Raw genomic sequence first — 13035 nt, forward strand, 5'->3', positions numbered from 1 at the left:
CTCCGCTGGTGTGCGCACGCGCGGTAGCAGCGCACCGCCTCCTGTCGTCTTCCGGTTCCCAGTTTTTTTTTTTTTTAAATATTTATTTATTATGTATACAATATTATGTCTGTATGTCTGCAGGCCAGCAGAGGGCACCAGACCCCATTACAAATGGTTGTGAGCCCACCATGTGGTTGCTGGGAATTGAACTCAGGACCTTTGGAAGAGCAGGCAATGCTCTTAACCTCTGAGCCATCTCTCCAGCCCCATCATGAACAGTTTTATTCATTTCCTTTAACTGTTTCTTTCTTGGCTTTCTTTAAGGGATTTATTCATTTCCTCTTCAAGAACCTGTGTCATCTTCATATAGTTGGTTTTAAGGTCTTTTTATTATGCTTCAACTATGTTTGAAATATTGAGGGCCTGCTGTGGTAGGCTAGTGGGCTCTGGTGTGAACTTACTGCCCTGGCTGTTACTAGCATCTAGGCATCTCAGTTTGGGGTGATTGTAGGTCCAGGTGCCAATTTCTGGGTTTGCCTTTGTTGGGTGTGTGCTTTGTTCCTCGGTCTCTACTTCCTCCCTGGGTTCTCAGTGTGTTGCCTGTCGGTCTCTTCTTCCTCTCTGTGTTCTCCGTGTGTTGCCTGTCTTGCTGGCCTGCCCAGCTGGTGTGTTCACAGGGAATGCCTGCTAGTGTTGGAGGCTGGGATGGCAGGACAAGTTAGGGGAGGGAACATATGGAGGGGATGGTCTGTGGGATCCACAGGAGCTGTGGACAGGAAGGCAGGCCACAACTGATGTTCTGTTGCAGTGCTAGGGACAAGCCTCGGGATTGGGTCTAGGAGAAGAGAGAGCAGAGGTCTGTGGGCAGGTCAGATAACTTTCAAAGAGTCAGAGTAGCTAAACTTTCTCAATGTAGCAAAGCTAAGTTGAACGTGAAAGAGCTGTGATCTGTGTTCGCACCACAAAGTAGAGAGGAAAGCAGCTGTCAGAAACAAAACAGAAGGGTAAAGTCTTGGGAGAGACTGTCCACCTGTGCCAGGCCAGCCCACTTCTCCAGACCACAGGAGCACATGCTGGTTTGTGGTCATGCCACCAACATGTGTTCAACTGTGGCAAAACTAAATTTTATTATCCTCTGTAAAGTCAGTGCTTTCTGGAATTCATGGTAAGAAAAAAATCTAAATTCAGAAAAACAAACAGTGCTACATATTTTCTCTCCTCTGTGAAGTCCAAATGAGAGAGAATATGAACCATGGGGTTTCTGGGTAATAGAGTGCAGGAAGGAAGGCCATTGTCGGGGAAAGAGGAAACCAGCTAGGAAGAGGCCGATGGGATGGAGGAAGTGGGTAAGAACCAGCTGTAACGACATATGTGTGTGAAAATACCGTAAAGAAGCTTAGCGCTTTGCATGCCAATATTAATAAAAATTTTCTAAAATAATTTTAAAATGACTTCCTTCTGGCTCCTTAAAAATCATCTACATGGCTTAATCAGAAGAAAGCAATTTGTGAAAGACTGCGCTCTTTCCAGTATGTAGCAGGCACGGTGGTAGGACTGAGTTACAGCCGTGAGTTGTGCTGTACCTGCTGGCCTGTAGCTCACAGGTGCAGATCTCCTGGGCCTCCGTCCTAGTATCAGGCTGCAGGCCTCTCTCTAGCTTGTCGCTACACTACCTCTTTGCTGTTGATATTTTTCTTCTTGTCTTCTCAGGTCTTCCTCTGTGAGTTGTTCCTCTCTAGTTTTGGTTTAATTTTTTGAGCTCTCCTGGTGTGTCCTTGTCCACCTGTCAGCAGTCTTTCCCATACTGGCATCTTTCCAAGTATCCCAACTACCCGGGGAGACCTCACCTTGCCATGAGTCAGCCATTTCCTTCCCAGTTCCAGGAGAAGGTGTCGTCCTCACTGCCACCCTCCCCACTGTGGGTTCCTAACTCTCTGGTGCGATGGGTATCTTTTCATCTGTATCCTGCTCTGTGTGTGTGTGTGTGCTAGGGGGTCCCAGATGTCCTTGACACCTATCCCAGCTCCACATGTAGCTCCCTGTAGTCATCCTCTGAACCCCTCATGTAGCCACCTACATACTGGACATCTGTACCTGAGTTTCTCATAGACACCTGCGTCTCCTGTCTCAAAGTGAATACATTATCTTCAGTGCACATGCTCAATTTTTCTGTGCCATCTGCTCTCTTCTGTAAAGGTCACATTGTCTAAAGTGCCCTGCCTGTCTTCTCTTCATATACAACTAACTGCACCTTACAGATTTTACTTCCTAAATACCATCTTTATGTATCTCCTATTCTGTTCCCACACCACTTCTTGTTAAATGACTTTAAAATAGTTTTCTTAAAATATTAAAATAGTCAGATCTCCTGTTTCCAATCAGATTTTACTGTGTGTCTTGGAGGTGGCTATTGGAGGGTCTGGTATAAAATGAGGACACAAGCTTCTCATTCCCTCCATGTAAATGTTTAGTGTTGTCTCATCATTGCCTGGTGCTCCAGATTTTCTTGGGTTGCCTCTGTGATGCTTCCTTCTGCTGATGTGCTCCCCGGCCATGAATACAAACTGACACTTTAGCGTTGCTGAGGTGCCCTTCCCGTGTCAGCATGCTGACTTGTCTCTCTTTTTTTGTTTTCTTGGGGGTTTCTCTGTAGTTCTGGAGCCTATCCTGGAACTAGCTCTTGTAGACCAGGCTGGCCTCGAACTCACAGAGATCCGCCTGTGCCTCCTGAGTGCTGGGATTAAAGGCGTGCGCCACCACTGCCCAACCAGAGCTTTGTCTTTGAAGAGCAGTGTGGACATCATCTCTGAGAAATTCTGTGGCATTCAAGTTGATCATTTTTTCCCCAGTTGTTACACTTCTGACTCTGCAGGCCTTGCATTCCCAACACCGAGTTTCTTAGCTTACAGATAGCAATTGTTCCATAAATATTAAGTAAAAGTGCAAACATTTGTGCTTCCTGTGAATTCAGTATAATGGCCATGCTGTCTTGCATATTTCCCCCACAGTGATGAATAACATCCTAAAGAGAAGACTGTGCTTCCTACCGTGGCATCTTAGAGAAGGACTTTTATAAGGAGCCAGAGGAGTGGGAGATAGTCACAGAAAAAGACATTGCAGGGTCTGAGGCGTGCACAGAGTGGAGACCAGCTTTAGAAAAGGAGAGGCTGCCAGATGAAGAGCTCTTATAGACCTGTGGTTGGGGGTTGAGCCTTTAGGAGAAGCAGGAGAGCCATGTTTGTGCGGAACGAAGCGTGGCTTAGGTGGCTATATGGAAATAGATATGGGAGGACATGGCTGGAAAGGAGACTGGTTAGAGCTGCTGGTAGTGTGGATCTCTGGATGGAAAGAGTCCTTTGAGCAGGGACAATGGTCTCCTGAGCGGGCTCTCCTCTGCCTTGTGGTAAAATGATAGAGCTCACATCTGGGTAGGCTTCCAGCACTGAGCCTGCCAGTGCGGGCCTCCAGCACCTGACGCATCTGCTTGCTGGGATTGTTTGACTTCAAAGACAGTCATGATGACAAAGCACAAGCACCCTTGTGTGTGTCTTTGTAACACCACAGAAAGCCCTCCCTTAGAAAGCCTCTTTCCCGGTGTGTTTTAGCCCTACCATGAGAGGTAGCTAAGGCTTCTCCAGCAGTCGTCTCTGCTAGAGTTCTGTATTCCCTTTGGTTCCATTCTTTGCTCCCCAGTTTTTAGTTGTTTAAAAACTTAATGAGATTTCATTTAACTTTATCTTGAAGACAATAATATGTCTTAAATCATCTCTGTAGCCTGTTTCCCACAGAATTGGCATATCGTTCCCGTAAACGAGCAGTAACACTGTTCTTATGAAAACCCCGGGTCATTGTTGTTGAGTAGCTTCCACAAGGTTTCTCATAGAAAGGAAGCACTTTATTAGTGTCCTGTTTTCTCCTCTCTAACCTCTCCTGACCTAACATGGCCTCTGGGACCTTGGACTATTTAATCTTGGGCCATTTTATGTCATTCGTTTTTTGAGCATTATTTTATTTGTGTGGGTATTTTGCCTACATGTGTGTCTGCGCACCACTGTCATGACTGTACCCATGGAGGCCAGAAGACGGCAATGGAGTTACAGTTAGAAACTGCCATCTGGATGCTGGGAATTGAACTCATGTCCTCTGGAAGAACAACCAGTGCTCTTAACCACTGAGCCATTTCCCTTCCTTTGTGTCTTTCTTAAGTATATTCATTTAAACCATTTATTCATAATGTTTAATTTAAACTTTAAAAATTTTAGTAAATGTCACTTTTCTGAAACCACTAAACATCTTTATTTTTTTAAAAAGTCCAAGAACGGGGTTAGCTCAGTGGTCCTCTGTGAGGCCCGGGTTCATTTTCCAGCCTGTATACGCCAAATAAAAATCAGCGTTGTAGTCATGCTTGTGTTAAAAACATCAGTGTTCTGAGGGCTTAGGTCTGTGACCCCTGATCACCAGAGGGTTTGTATCTGACCATTAACATCCTGTCTGGCCTCTGTGAGTATTAAGGATACCTGTGTACTCCAGAAATTCTTTTGTCCCCTCAGTAGCTCACTAGGCATTTGCTGACTTACTTGAATCTCTGCAGCTTGAAGCTCTGGCAGCAAGAGACAGTATATCAGATTTACCCAAGGGCACAAATTACTCTCCCTCATTAAAATCTTATAGTGTTTTCCAGTACCACTGAGAAGGAGTACAGCTACCTTAGGTCTGGGGTTAAGAATGACTGATTGAAGCGGAGTGTGGTAGCACCTTACTGTGATTTCGGTGCCCTGGAGACCTGGGAAGGAGGGAGGTGAGCCCCAGGCCAACTGGGGCTTTATGGTATAAATCTCACTTAACCCATGTTTCCATTTTTACAAATGTACCCAGTTTTCTATATTCCTTGAAAGGAGGTATGCCTTCATATGTCCCCAGAGTAGGTATTTTTTCTATCAAAGAAGTGCTCTCTAGTTGAAGTATTTTAAAATTTAACAAATTAATTAGTGTTACCCATATTCTTTGTAATTTCATACTCTGACCAGAATATTCCCCTTTCTTATCTGTTTCTCTGTCTTAAACTACTTTAATGTCCTCAAGATATTTATTTTTACATGACTACTATATTTGTATTATTTCCACCCCTCCCATGCCTCTCACTCCCTCTCAAATTCGTGACTTCTTGTAATATTATATAGTTATATGCATGTGCACACACAAATATCCAAGAACCTACTGAGTAGATTTGGTGTTGCTGTTACGTGCATGTGTTTAGGGCTGGCCACTTGGGATTCAGTAACCTCTCAGGGGCCTGGGCTCATCCCTGGAGAAACTGATCCTCCTTTTTCAGATGACATTGATGGCCTATAAATCTTCATCTAAGGGTGGGGCCCTACGAAATTTGTCCTATCCGTTTGGCATGTGGACTCATGGTGTCATTAATCATTACCCAGGTCTTATTTAGGAGAGCCAACTGTTTAGATCTCACGGGTGCAGCATCCCTATTGTGTCTGGAAGCCACTGTCTGGTGGCAGATGTCCTGGACCTCTGGCTCTTAGCAGTCGTAACAGCCTTTCCGCCCCACCTTCCGCAGTGTTTCCTGAGTCTTAGCTGTAGGTGTTCGCTGTTGATGCTCTGAATGGGCCTGTCCACTCCACTGTCACTCCATCTGCTGCAGAGAGGAGCTCTGTTTGTCTGTGGGGCATCAGGGCAGTTAAAAATGATGCTGGGTTAGGAAGACGGAAGTAGTAGGTTTCCCGTAGGATCTGTGACCTTTCCAGACAGGTTGAATTCCCTTCTAGTGAATGGGTCTCAGATAGTTAGACAGCTGTGGGTAGCCTCAGGTGCAGCCACTACTGCACCTCTGGAAAGAGCTGCCCTGCCAGCCCTCGGCTTTGCAGCTGGGTAGGACTGTCGCTAGCTTGGCTCCCTTGGCAGCTCGAGTAGCATCCTCAGATACTATGAGCTAGTCCTTAGAGAAGAGCCTTCCACAGCAAGTGCAGCTTGATTCCTCTTAGTCCTGTGTCTGAAGTGTATAGTGTCCCAGTAGTAGGGTCTTCAAGTTCTGGGAAGCAACCAAAGACAATGGCCTCTATTGTTTTGGGGGGGTCCCTTGGACTTCCCTAACAACTCAAAGGGAGGTTTCTAATGCCTGACACTGAGTTCTGTTAGTCTGTGGCACTTTGTAGGGAGTATTATCATCCCACGTGACATAACTGCATGTAAACTATACACACACGTCTATATGTATGTATTTGTAAGCAAGCTTATCACACGTTTCCTTGTGGCTTCTTCAAACATTCTTAGTATTGATTCTCCCCTTCCTCCTTCTGTATGACTCCATCCCCAGCTGAAGTCCACACACATACTCTCCCTCCTCCTCCTCCTCAGCACCCGTCTATACGCCTGTGAGATCTCCCTCCTCCTCCTCAGCACCCGTCTGTACGCCTGTGAGTTCTCCCTCCTCCTCCTCAGCACCCGTCTATACGCCTGTGAGTTCTCCCTCCTCCTCCTCCTCCTCCTCCTCAGCACCCATCTGTACGCCTGTGAGTTCTCCCTCCTCCTCCTCCTCCTCCTCCTCCTCAGCACCTGTCTGTATGTCTGAATTTTCTCCAGCGTTATTTTTTGAGGTGGATGGTATGAGTTGTGCTATTTCAATTTTAGCATGGTTTCATATGTGGATGAATATGTGGTGTGGTTTGTTTTCGCACTCGACCTTAGGATATCATTTTATGAAATTCTACTTTAAAACCTTGAGGAAATTCTGACAGTTTTTATTCTTTTTATTATAGACATAATTGTGTGCCTTGAAATTGTACCTGAAGAAAATGAAGTGCCAGTAATTGTTCAGTATATTTAAAAGTTTATGTAACACACACACACACACACACACACACACCTCTGCGGTGCAGGCTTCTTTTACCCGTACCCAATGCCCCAAACTCTGTGTGTGGGGGTGTAACATGATCGTTTTACATCATGTTTTAAGAGAAGGAGAGCTTGCTTTTCTGAGAAGCTCAGTGGCCTTACTCTGAGGAATGCAGCTCTTACTCCATTTCTACAAGTCAGACAATGGGCCAGAGCCAAAGTTCTACCAGCTGGTAATAGTGATCATATGGAAATCTAGCTGGTCGGACTCAGTGGGCTTCCTGTGTTTACATGTTACTTTTTAGTGTGTGTGTGTAGGTGTGCATGTGTATACATATGAAGGCCCAAAAGTTGAATGTCTTCCTCAATTGCCCTCTACTTTATTTATTGAAGCAGTCTCTCATTTGACCCTGGGACTTTCTAGTACTGTCTCTGTCTTACGAGTACCTGCTCAGCTTTTACATGGGTTCTGGGGATTTGAACTCTGCCCCTCATGCCTGTGTCACGAGCATCTTCCCAGCCTGTCCTGCCCTGCTAAGGGGTATATTAACCTTTCCAATTTGCTAATGCCCTTAGGTGTTAAAATGCCTATATATTTCTCTTCCTATCTCTTTAAGGAATAAAAAAAAATTAAGGTTATTCATACAACACATGCAGAACCTCCATTTGACTTTCATTATCTTTAGTTTAAAAAAATAAAATAAAATTAGAGATCAGGAAGTTGGTGCATGCCTCTTACTATCGGGGCAGAGAGCCCCCCCCCCCCCCCCCCCCCCCCCCGTTTGCCAGAGTGTGTACGGATGAGCAGTTTCAGAATTGCTGGGATCTTAAGCCTTCATAGCAGGTAGGGTGTTTGTAGGTAGTTCACCCTAACCACTCTCTGTTTAAAGGCCTCTCTCAGAGGGTTCTCTGCTGGAAGGGGGGTGTCAGTGGTGAGCACCTAGGACGCCTGTCTAAACCCTGTTGTGTTTTCACAGTGGACAGCCTGCTGAAGTACACTGGCTATGGGAACGCTGCAGGACTGCTGGCGGCCAGGGGCCTCTTGGCTGGAGGAAGAGGAGATAACTGGTACTCAGAGGACGAGGACACGGACACCGAAGAATACAAAAATGCAAAACCAAAGTATAGTACCAAGTTTCTGTTTACTAAGTGGCTGTGTCTTTCAGTTAGTGGTTTGTCTTCCACTTCCTTTGGCTTTCTCTTGTGGATTTGTAAGTTTTCCACCTACTGGTCTTTTAGAGACAGTTTCAAATAGTACCCTAGAGTGACTTCAGGTGGTTGCAGGGTGGGATTTCATGGACTGTGCTGCACGATTCTTTCAACAAGTCCATTACCCTCTCCGGAGCAGTACCAGCGCTAATCAGTTTAAGAGCATTGTCGCCATTTACCTTCTAATGTACCGCTAACACATGCGTACATGATAGAGCGTACAGCTAACAACATCAAGTGTTAAAGTTGGTTATTTGACGCTTCAGTCATTCTTAGCACCCTTGCATAAACATTCTTACAAGTCAAAAAGTATTGCAGCGAGAAAAGGAAGAGGCGGGCTCTGTGCAGAACTGTAGTCACAGGTGTGTCAGTGCCCAGGAAGACAAGTCAGTATGTGCAATTAAAGACATTCTCGTTTTCTCAAACTGCCACCTCTCTTTCCTCTTTCCTCCTGGTCCTCCAGTGCTCATCCTCAGTTCCCACTTGCTAGCGGTCATTTGAGCTGAGTTTTCCTGGGATCCATGACGTCAGTGGGACTGGGCTTCCGTTTTCTCCTGGTCGTCTTCTGTAGAATGATATGGGTCATGAAGTAGGTAACCAAGAATAGAAAATCACAGTCTAAAATCAAGTATAGATTGTGTTCTGTTGACAACATAATATTAAATTGCCATAAAGTGGAAAAAATGGCCAGTCTCTCATCAGGCAGGAACAGTGTGACCTGTTTCTTGACAAGTCAGGTTTGAGTGCATGGTGTTATTTTTAGCACCCTAATCCTCCAGGCTTCAGCAGAAACAAAGGCTGGCGGTGGCTCTTAAGTAGTGAGCTTTATAGACTGCTGTCACTTAGATGCTGTGGGTTAAACGTCTCTGTCAAGTATTTGAGAACAAAAGAAGTCAACGCTCCGAATTAGTTTTCCAAGCTGTTGCTTTCAATTTTTTCCATAAAGTACATTTCCGCATCATTTTGTCATGATATACTAGTTGGAAAAGCCCCCTTGTTTGGTGATGTGGGGGCCCAGGCTGATCTCCAAGTCATAGACTCAAGCAGATCCTTTCACCCCAGCTTTACCAGGAGCTGAGACATAAAGCACACACTACACGTAAGAGTCCTGTGGTTAGCCGGGCGATGGTGGTGCACGCCTTTAATCCCAGCACTCGGGAGGCAGAGGCAGGCGGATCTCTGTGAGTTCGAGACCAGCCTGGTCTACAGAGCTAGTGCCAGGACAGGCTCCAAAGCCACAGAGAAGCCCTGTCTCGAAAAACAAAAAAAAAAAAAGAGTCCTGTGGTTGTAAACAAAGATGGAGAATTTCAGGGCCCGTGGACACAGCCAGCTAGGGTCAGAAACTCATACTCATGGGTGACTGACGGGCGTCTGCATTTCCGTCCGTGTGCTTTATTCCACCCAGGAGATGGCCTGTAGACTGGCATAGTAACTAGGAAGTCCAGAGTGCTACCTTAACAAGGAACACTGGGCCTTAATGCACCAAGGTAACCTGTAATCCTTCATTGGCATCTAAAACCAGGAATTGTGTGGAGCTTCTGTCCAGGCTTTGAGACAGTTAATTTTACAGCAGTCTTTTTATTGTCAAAATAAATGTATTTAATGAACTGGAAATGGTTTTCTGCAATTAGGCATAAAACCCAGTTACACACCGCATGGACATCTAGCCTTGTCCAGTGTTCAGAGAAGTCCTTTATCACACAAAGGACACCATCAGTCTAAGCTCCTCTTCATTTGTTCTTTTTTAGACAGGGTCTTACTATGGAGCCCTAGCTGGTCTAGAACTCAGATCTACCTGCTTCTGCCTCCCAATTACTGGGCCTGTATCACCACACCCAGCTCAGTTTTAATTTTATACTGTTGCCTTTTATGTCTCTGAGCATGGAGCCCCTTGATAACTGGTGTGGTTTATGTCATTCTAAACGTTAGTGGGAAGACAGATGTTTACAACTTTCAGGCTAGGTGCACAGGCTTCCAGAGGTGTCTTCCGGGGGGAGGAGCCCCGGGTGATTGACCTGTGCAGCGCAGAGCCTCAGAGCCATGCCCAGCATTCGGGACCTCAGGTGTAGGGCCAGTGCCTGGGTCGTCTTCCCCTCTGGCGCTCTGGTCTGGTAATAATTGTCTTCTTATTGTAGAAATTATATGGTTTAATATTTCTTAAAGTGAATGAACCACAGATCAGGACTTGCAGATTGTTTTTTCTTTGCCTAATCAGGACTGTGTTTGTACATACTAGGATTTAACTAATTTAGGAACACAGGGTTTTGACTGTAAGCATCCAGTGAAATACATCTAAAATCTCATCATAAGACCCTGGATGAAAGCAAAATCATTAATGCTTCTGCCACACTCACGCCCCCTCCACACACTCACCAGCCTTTGTTGTACCTGCATTTTTTAAAATGGAAGGGTCTCAGTTCTCAAGCCATCCTCCTGCCTCAGCTGCTTCAGAGAAAGCCCCATCCTCTTCTTCCAGGCTGACCGCAGCCTTGAGAATGCCGCGATTACAGCTGTGTACTGTTGTTCCCATTTATCTCCAGAACTTTGCATCTTCCGTCCTGTGCCCTCTCCTCGCCTCTTCCTGTCTGTATATCGAGAAGCCTCATTTGTGGAATCATATATTGTCCTTTGTGATCGGCCAGTTTCACTTAGGGCTCACCCATATTGTAGTATGTATCAGAATATCCTCCTAAATTAAGACTGGAAGGTTCTCCATTTTACTGTATAAACATTGTGTTTACCCATTGGCAATTATGAGACCAGTACACCTTTTTTCACCGGTGGCTGACAGTGCTGAGCTTGTGTGCCCTGGTATCTCGGCAGGTCCCTGCTTTCCTTTCTTTGGAGTCTGTATCACCTGTGTTTGTGTGTTCAGTTTTCTGAGGAACTGCATATCTTATACCGCAGCCATGGGGTTCATGAGGTGCTGTATGAACACAGTATGTGTTGTTCTATGCTTCATGCTCACAGTATGCGTTGCTTTTCCGGAGGGTGCTTGTCTGTTTCCAGTAGTAACCTACTAAAGGATGAGAAGTGGGGACTTGTGGTTTAATTGCTCCTGTACTCCACCTACCACTCCATTCCACTAATCAGAGACGAACTTGTTGTTCATGCAGCTTCCCTGTTCATAGCTCCTTGCCATGGCTACTTTTCTTTAATAATTCCGAAACAGAAACCAGTGTCCCTGAGAGCGCAGGCGTGCACGTGACTCAGCATCCTCCAGTACATGCTCACACACACCTGTCAGTCACGGCTCCGCTTGATAACACTCAGAATTTAGTTGGGTCTTTTGCTTTTAACTGTCACCAAGCTGAAACTTTGGCTCTTTCTGAAATCCTTTTCCCCTTGGCTGGCACTAGTGACAGAAACCGGGCTTCTTAGCTGGAGAGCCGGGGCTCCAGCACCTTAGCTGGAGAGCTGGGGCTCCAGCACCAAGGCCCAGCCCAGCTCTGTTGCTGTAAAGCAGCTCCCACTGACCTTGTTGACTCCATTCGCAGTTGCTCAGAACTGCCTGGTGACCAAGACCGAAGTCCTCACTGTGGGACCACATCCTCCCGATGGCTGCGGTTTCTCTTCCCTCTCCCCCTCCATGTCCTGCTTGAGTCTCCTCTCTGCAGCTGCTTAGTCCTGAGTAGAGCCTGACATCACGTAACTTTCCAACTTTCCGTTCCACCTCATTCTTCCTTGCGCCTTTTTTTGTTTTTTTTGTTTTGTTTTGTTTTGTTTTGTTTTAACAGCACCTCCTACCTTCAGCACACCATAAGCTTCCCTATTCCTTAGGTCTGTTTTTTTTTTTCTTCTTTTTTTTTATTAGAAGGTAAGTTCTATAAGGGAACAGGACTTTTAAAAAAAAAATCTGTCTTTATGCACGTTTGTTGACTACACTAATAAATTTTTAAGTATTTTGTGTTACTGATATTGACCAGAAACAGTTAAAAGAATTGAAATGTAGTTCAACTTTTTATAACATGCTCTTTTGCTCATACTTTTTTTTGCCATAATCCTCCTGTTGTCAGATCATAACTCATCAGTTCTTATAATGGTCTTATTTAAAAAGAATATCATGGTTAGTTCATGGAGTTCAGATACTTGTCACCTAGTTGGAAGATAGAACTACTCACAGGCCTGGAAGGATGGAAGAGGGGAAGACAGACAGGGAAAATGAAGACCACCCAAAGGTCCACCACAGGGTCCTTAAAGCAGGGAAGACTCAGTCTTCACACCAAGGAAGAATAACCTCAGAATTTCACCGTGTTGGGATCTTAGAACCTATCAAGCTGAGTGTTGGGCTGTAGGGGCTAACAGTGCTAGGTATGCGTTCATTCCAAAATATACAGCTTTGCCATTGTCATGGTGACTTGTTTTCTCTTCTTGTGGGTGGGAAGCTGTACGAGACTGGCTGGAGGGGACAGAGTCCCATCTGCCAGGACACGTTGACATTTTTCTCATGCAGGAGTGGCACCGTTCATTGTCCCGGCTTGTGTTTTATGTGGTTTTGTTTACATTCCCCTGAGTACCATAAGGAAGGAAAAAGATGTCTGTTTAAAAGGAGAAATGAACCCTGAGTCCCTGGGGTTACTGGGGCACTGTGTTTTCTCCATGGGTCGGGGAGGGGCCTCGCTCTTTTGAGAATGAAAATGCTGCCTTCGTGCTTAGACAGCAGAGGACCTTGTCACTTGGGAGCTAGCCTCAAAGCAAGTCTTGAATCATTCTGGCATCCCACCAATACACACCCTTAGTCCCAACACTCAGGAGGCAGAGGCAGGCGGATCCCTGTGAGTTCCAGGACAACCAGGGCTACAGAGAAACCTTGTCTTGGGGAGTGGGTACCAAGAAAAGAACGGTTCTGTGTTCTGCTCAACCTAGGAACCCGCAACACCACAGGGCTCACCTGTGTGTACCTGGCCCTTCTCTGAGGTACACAATTGCGTGTACTACTGTCATTGTTTCCTGAAGTGTGCAGGTGTGGTTCTTCAGATCATACCTGTCAGTGT

General features: G+C 45.6%; 1 protein-coding gene across 8 annotated transcripts in view; it reads left to right on the top strand.

Annotated features, from left to right (window-relative positions):
* The window catches only part of Ric8b (RIC8 guanine nucleotide exchange factor B), a 94788-nt gene that overhangs the window by 66626 nt on the left and 15127 nt on the right, over positions 1–13035 (top strand). For all 8 annotated transcript variants that reach the window (XR_007592389.1, XR_007592391.1, XR_007592393.1 and 5 more), the window contains exon 8: positions 7809–7953. Coding sequence is in view for 2 of the 8 variants with exons in the window: in XM_050145661.1 (XP_050001618.1) it covers positions 7809–7953 (145 nt within the window). In the remaining 6 variants the exon portion in view is untranslated. The remainder of the gene's footprint in view (positions 1–7808; positions 7954–13035) is intronic.

The sequence above is a fragment of the Alexandromys fortis genome, unplaced genomic scaffold, assembly GCF_014885135.2.
Source record: "Alexandromys fortis isolate MF-2015 unplaced genomic scaffold, M_Fortis_MF-2015_v1.1 scaffold_50, whole genome shotgun sequence".
NCBI lineage: Eukaryota > Metazoa > Chordata > Mammalia > Rodentia > Cricetidae > Alexandromys > Alexandromys fortis.